Raw genomic sequence first — 7477 nt, forward strand, 5'->3', positions numbered from 1 at the left:
GTTGATTTAGTGTTTGCAGTTCAGGAGGGGTAAAAAATACATTTTGGGTGTCAACCGTTGTGGTTTTCATATCCATTAAGCTCACACCCAGATCCCACACCACATGAAGAGGCTGCTTATACCAACACTTCTCTCGAACATCTCCATCTCTCTGAGTCACGAGGTGTCCAATCAACCGCTCTCACCGCGGCTCTATTTATGTTGCAACATATATCTCATAAGAGCAATATTTTAAAATGACAGTGGATGTTGGCGAATCATTGCACAGTATGCTTTAAATTTGAAGCACTTTCATTCAGGTTCTGTTCTTCATGAGAGGAAGATGAGGGCATATTTAATCAAGAATTGTGTACCTCTCTCACTGAACCGGAGTATTTTAACTTGTGGGATGTGCCTCCTGCTGAAGGGAAATCTTTAAATCATTGGATGATACAATGACTAAATATTTGCCTGACAAGTCTGACAGACCTGTGAAATGTTTACTGACAGTGTAGCACATCCCCTTTCCCTTACCAGGTAGCATTTTTCATACACACTGAGATAGAAATGAGTATTTTGCTATGTTTTGTATGTTTTAACTCTGTTTGAGACATTGTGCCTTATTCACTCATGTGTGACAAACATGCAAAACTATAAAATGTATTAATTCAATTTAAAAACATGATTAATAATAAAAATAATATAAAATAATGTTAACTGACTGTGTTGGTAAACTGCTCCATGAGGAAAAAAATGGGCGGAGGCATTATGTTTTCAGGTTGTAGATTTGTCCCGTTCTCATGAGCGCGATATCTTAGGAACACCTTGAGGGAATTTCTTTAAGTTTGGCACAAACATTCACTTGGACTGAAGGATCAGGTGAGTTGATTCTGGGGGTCAAGGGTCAAAGGTGACCTTACCAACACATTTCATTTGAGGGGGTCTTTAAAGGTATACTATGCAGGATCTGTCAGTACTGTCTGTTAACGCAACATTCAAACTCCTCCATGACTGAACGCCACAAGAAGTGCCCTGCTTGTACACACACTGCAAGGTACTACTGTAGGAACGCTACATTTGTTGTAACAGCACCTCCCTGTCCAACAGAAAACAGGCCAACTTTGCATCGCTCTTCATCCTCATCCTCTCTGTCAGTGTTCGCCAGTAGGTGAAAGCCAGATTCACTCTTGTTTTGGAACAAGCTTTGTCTGCCTGGTGTTTCACCACGCTATATTTGCCTTCTTTTGGCGCAGTGTCTATCAGTATTGTTTCTTCCTCTTGGATGTGAGCTGTTATTGGCTGAGGGCCACAAAACCACTACCCAAAGGTTGCAGCCCAGAAACGTCTTCACCACAGCAAAATGAGAAGAAAATAAGAAAACACAGGCAGAGGACATGTCCCACCACCTACTAGTGGGTCATACATGATAATTAAGAGGGGAAAATCAGGCAACAGTCCTGCCACTAATCAAAACTTGAACAGGGTAATTTGGCTAACCATGAATCAACACATCCTCCCTCAATCAACACACAGTGTGTTGTTACAGAGAAATAGACCTTCCTCATCATGTAGCTGTCTACCTGTGGGAGAGAGCCAAAGCCATGTTTGCCCTTGGAGGAGCTCCTGCTTGAGTATCTATTAAACCACATGAAACACATAAGTACTTTACATTTAAATAGCAAAATAACGTTATATTCTTCTTTAGTTTCCTAAAAACACAAGCAGTAAGTAAGTAAGTAAGCAGATTTTAGGAGGAGGTTTGACACAAGAAACAGCCTTGTGCTCCAAATTGCTCTTGGGCTCAACTACCTATGGACTGAGATCTATATGCTGCACACACTGTATGTAAACACTACCACATCTGGATCATGTGGTTAATGGAAATTATCCTGAAATGTCCTATTTTAGATGAAGAGGAAATACATTATATCCAGTTTAAAAGAAATCCTGCATTTCCTTTAGCACGTGTTCTTAAATTCTCAAAGGGACCCTTTAGGAAAGTCTTCAGTTGTTCTCCCTAATATTTTCTCCCTTGTTAATAGAAAACAACAAATAAAAGAAAAATACCTTACTAAGAAGAAAGTGATTCCAAAATACAACCAAAACAAGTTCAAATTGCACTATAATATGGTGCAAATACATCAGCAGCACCTCTGCATTGCCCTTTGGCATCACTGAGGGTATGTTTGCTAACCTACTGAATGTACTGTATTAAGTAAATTACATAAATCAACAGAGAAAAAAACATCAGATTACATTAGATAAATAAAAATACAAACAAGCCCTTGGTGAGGTTTCTGTCTGCTTCACAGTGAAAAAGACATTTAATTTTGTTGTTGTTGTTGTTGTTGCCTTTATTAGACACAGCTGAGGAGAAAGAGGATGACATACAGCATCAGCAACGGGCCAGGCTGAAATATGAAGTAAGGGCGCAGTCTAATACATGGTGCACATGCTCTGAAGGGTAAATACAACCTCTGCTGGCTGAAATAGGTGAGAAAGGCAGGACTGCAATAGCAGATAATGTTTACGTGAGTTTCTTTATTTTTGGTATGGCTAGCTGCGTTTTTTCCCCACCTGGTTACAACCTTCTCTACTTCTGCCTTCTAAGGTCTTGTTCGAATTTATTAGAATAATAAATGTATTTTTTTATAACTATAATTCAAAGTCATTTTAATCAATTATTTATTTTTACAGATTAAAACAATTAGAGGTGGATTAGCACAAACAAGACAAAAGAAGAGATGAGACATAAACAGAGTTGCAGCTTTTAATTTGAATTGATAAATACTCTCTACAATGTAAAGCACTTTGTAAGAGATGTAATGATTGTTAAAACAATATGGGAAGAAACTTTAACATTAATGTGATGACATATTTTTTATCACACCAGTGTGAAGCCTCGCCTCCTGCGAGCAGGTTGTCCGGCAGCTTTGGTGCAGTCTGTGTGGCCACAGCTACACTCCTCCACATGAATGTACGTGTATGGAACCACATCTCCATTCAAGCAATACAAGTCAATAGTGCGATTGCTGGAGCGTGTCTCCTTACAGCAGGAACAAGAATGCTCCATAGTAGCTGCTGCTTTAGAGTACCTGAATGAAGCAGGGTCAGGATTGATAACTATTCTCAAAATCTGCACAAACTATGCTGAGACATTTTGAAATTTCCTGATTTCAGTGGCTTTTGACTTTCGGAGGAATGAGAAATATTAATGACATCATCCTTACTTGGTGAAGGTGCTGCAGGATCCTTCACAATATGGCATATCTACCAACTGGTAAGACTCACAGTCCTTGTGCATAACCTGGATTTCCATGGATTTTAACGTGCAGGCCTTCTCCTTCTCCACACCTTTTCGAGACAGAAACACAATTACCTTTCCATCACTACCTTCCGCCTAAGAGAAAACAAAATGTCATACTCACAAATTTTACAACAGCCATTTGCCGCAGTCTGAATCGTGTCCTAAGGAGAAAAATACACAGTATCAACACACTTTGTTTTAGCTCGTGTCCACACACACACAGTCCATTTGGATTTGTTGAAAGTGGTACTTACAGGTTGGCAGTTGCTCTCCTTGAACGGTGGGCAGACAACGTGTGAGCTGATTATTGTTAAAGTCTCACCACTCTTTATACAAGTGTAATGCTCACACTTGCTCTCAGGTGGTGACCAGGTTTGGCCGTGCTGGAGAGCAGTGAGATGAATGTGCAGAAACACACACACACACACACACACACACACACACACACACACATGCACAGTTATAAAAATACTGAGGAATTTTAGGCTACTAAACATGAATGTGGAGTCACAGCCAACAGAGATGATCCAACTTACCATCAAGATCTGCTTGTTACTAGTAACATTGAGGACACAGTGTGTCTGTACACACTTCCCACAGCATTCATCTGAATCGGTTTTCACATATTCATACCCCTGAAAGGAACAGGGGAGTTAATTTGCCAAGTGCAGTTTTATAAGTTCACCCTCCCAGGAAACATATTCCTAGGAAAACAAGTTGCATTGTATGTATTGTGTGTTTGAGTGAAATTCTCTTACCATGTCACAGTTTTTCTGACATTGACGAAACTCACAAGATATCTTGAATAAATCATTACTGGGGTCGACCTCATTTGTACAGGTACAGTTCTGACAATTATTCGCAGGAACTGAAGTACCAGGCTGGTAAATAAATAAGAAATGTATCAATATTTCTGTTTGTAGCCATACAGAACTGTAAAAGTGCAACAGAAACCATTTAATGATGACAGTGATATATTGACAAATAACATTAATCATCCTCAAATTTCCATTTCTTATTTACCTTGTATTCCATGTCATCGTGGACACAAACTCTTTTAGGTTCTAGAAAAGAGTGAGACAATGGAAATTATATAAACGTGTCTCTGCAGTCATTAGGTTTTCTATATATTCAAAATGAGAATTAATGAGCTCACCACATATATGCTCTGGACAGCATTTTCCCTCAGAAACAGTGAGAATTGGCATATATCCGACTTGACAGTACATGTTGTTGACTTGGCAAGTGTTGCTTTGACATTCTTTGAAGATGATAAAACAGTGATAGTACATAGTTAAGAGCCACCCTCAAGAATCAGTCATCATCAATGTACAGCGTTCTGAAAACTTTGGAAGACAAATATGCATTGATGCCACGTTTCTTACTGCAAACCAAGGTAGCACAGCAGGGGTCTGATGGATTAGTTGTGTTGACAAGCACAAACCCTGGACCAGCGCAGTTTGTTGGAGGTGATGCTGGGCACTCCTTAGGCTTGCATTTCACAGTCTTGGTGGACTCCTCACAGATGCAATTTTGGCATTTGTACTCAAAACGCTCATTGAACTGAAAGATTAAACCACAGTAGTGACCTCATTGTCTCTTGCAAGCAAACAACCCAGGTTAGGATTTTAACTGAATATGAATAGAAGACTTGGCTCACCTCACGAGGCATGCCCTGAGGATCAAGACATCCTGTTGGAAAATGAACAATCCTCTAGGACTTCATGATTGATACAACCTATTCAGATCAATGATGACTTAAAGATATACACCACACTTACCACACTTATCAACACAGACGCCAGACTCTTTGTTGAAGAGTTTCATTCCGTCAGGACAAAAGCAGCCCTCAGTAGTGAAGTTTGAGAGGGGTTCATTCAGACTGTAATATTAAATAATCACGAAAGAACAGTTAGTTTATTATTTTTTTCAGATCTTATATGTAGTTAATTTAAGACACTACATTCTACTCTGCTTACTGCCACTATGCTGGTAACAAGAAATATTGTTTGCTGCTATCGATCATGATCTTAGTCTCAGGAAATGTTAATGTGCACAAGTGAACTGTAAAATTAATGTGCTTCAATTTTGCTGACACTTACTTGCTCTCACAAGTTGGCTGTTCTGCAGGACCACATGGCTTGTAAACTTTGTTTGATGGGCAGTCGCTTGCTGTTAGTGAAGAAAAGTTCTTTGAAAAATACATTCTGCCTACCTACCGTATATACTGTAATAAAATCTTCAGCAACCTGTGTAGTGTATGTGTAGTAAAATAAGTGAGTTCCCCCTTCTGATTCCACTGATCCCCCTTCTGATTCCACTGATCCCAGTATTTACAGTAAAATAATGATGGGGTGCTCACCACACAGTTCGGTGTGGCTCCTCCAGTGAAGACAAACTCCTGCCTGAGCACAGGCAGCAGCATAAGTCTGCAAACTTGTGCACTCCACTGCTGGGTTGGAAACGTGACAGCTATCAAAAACACAACCTTGGTAGAATTTGTCAGGAGAGACAAATGGATGGCACTCTGCAAAGACACTGAAAGTAAAACAAAAATAAAAATTAAAAAAAGGTATTGTGTTTCACCTGCAATATTTCAAAGTTAAGGGGGTGAATGTGAACTACTACAGTGGATTAGATGTCTACCCCTTTTTAAGCAGATCACACATAGAGTCTGGCTTGCATGCATTCAGTGGTGGAGGTTCAGGTGTACTGGTGGGCATTACAGGAGGTATCTGGCAGTTGGGTTGCTCAATGTTTTTTGCAAGCCAATAGTCAGCCATCATGGCACAGCTTTGCACCAGCTTGCCTCCAGGCAACATGCAATCATCATTCTGGTTGTTATTGCATGTTCCTGACAGTAGAGTCACAAAACAGTTAATATTACAGTCAAACTTCAAATGAACAATTTACCAACATGGCCACTGGAGAGAGAGATGTTCTTACCACAATGGCCCTGTGTGTTTCTGCCAAAGTGTTGAAATGGAAGGGTGACAGTAAAGCCAGTTATTCCAAATGTAATGACCACTTGTAGGCGAGGGATCTCAAAAATCAGGTTGATTCCAGAATTCAAGACCTTAGCACCACCTTGCGAATAAGGCAGATTCAAAGGTAATCCATCTTTGAGGGCCTACAGGAAAAAACAGTTAATACATTATATGACAAGAAAAAATATCCCATACAATGACAAAAAAAACCCTCAGTGCTATTTCATCCACACTGACAGCAAAAATAAACTCAAAGTTAGTCTAGTTAGTTTTTAAGAATGGACAATAAAGCTTTCATACGATCATAAATACCTCCAAACGAGCTTCTCCAATAAGGTTATGATTCTTGAGTGTGACAACTAGTGATCTGTATGATATAGTTATCGATCGTGGACAAGAAACATCCACAGTGGGATCACAAAATACATTGTCAATATAAATCTTCAAGTCATGTACTGATGAAATCTCCTCCATCAAGACATAAGTACAGTTTCCCTGATAACTGTAGTATAATCCATCAAATGTGATGTAATGAGGATCTCCCCATCCTTCACATACACCTGAAAAGAACAAAAAAAAGGTAAAAATCTAAAATTTCTTTAAGAGAAACATGTGAATCTTTAAATATGTCACACATCCTTTAAACCACAGAACAGCTTACAGTCACAAGCAGAATAGTAGCAGCAGTGGTACTCATCATATACAAGGACTGGTTTCTTTCCATTAGTACAAGTGATGTTCTCAATGGGTGGACATTCATATGGTATGATTTCAATTGTATTATTCTCAATGCATTTGGCCATGGTGCAGTTGCACAAGAAGAAGGTCTCATTTTGCTGATGTAAAGAGAAAGAAAGTGAGAAAAAAAATAAAGAAAGCTGTTTTTCATGTGCAAATGTACAATGTTACTGAATATGCTGGAAGTAATAACATACAATGTATATTTTTAATGTTTTAGATACATAAAGACTCTTACTGTTACATTCCATTCAGGGCAAATAGGTACAAAAGGTGTGGGTGAAGGTGTGGGACACTCTCCAGTCTTATTTTGAAACTCACAAGTATCAGAACATATCATTGTGAGACACAGACCTGATCCAATATCATAGTTGTCAAATATTACCTCCCCTGAAGGTAAGAGAAAAAGATGAAGAGTAGATTAAACGGTGTTGAATGCTAAAAAAAAAATTCATAAATTGAAACC

The 7477-nt window shown here is 39.0% G+C and overlaps 1 protein-coding gene across 1 annotated transcript; it reads right to left on the reverse strand.

Annotated features, from left to right (window-relative positions):
- Positions 1–2863: 2863 nt before the first annotated feature.
- LOC121607522 (intestinal mucin-like protein) lies at positions 2864–7076 on the reverse strand. The gene is made up of 17 exons (XM_041938379.1): positions 6935–7076; positions 6586–6833; positions 6233–6416; positions 5933–6140; positions 5649–5824; positions 5389–5458; positions 5068–5168; positions 4947–4978; positions 4672–4849; positions 4443–4547; positions 4310–4350; positions 4045–4167; positions 3823–3921; positions 3541–3669; positions 3408–3447; positions 3210–3333; positions 2864–3074 (listed from the first exon to the last, which is right to left on the reverse strand). Exons 1-17 carry the CDS (start codon positions 7074–7076, stop codon positions 2864–2866), a joined length of 2211 nt encoding a protein of 736 aa, XP_041794313.1.
- Positions 7077–7477: the final 401 nt, after the last annotated feature.

This window comes from Chelmon rostratus, chromosome 6 (assembly GCF_017976325.1).
Source record: "Chelmon rostratus isolate fCheRos1 chromosome 6, fCheRos1.pri, whole genome shotgun sequence".
NCBI lineage: Eukaryota > Metazoa > Chordata > Actinopteri > Chaetodontiformes > Chaetodontidae > Chelmon > Chelmon rostratus.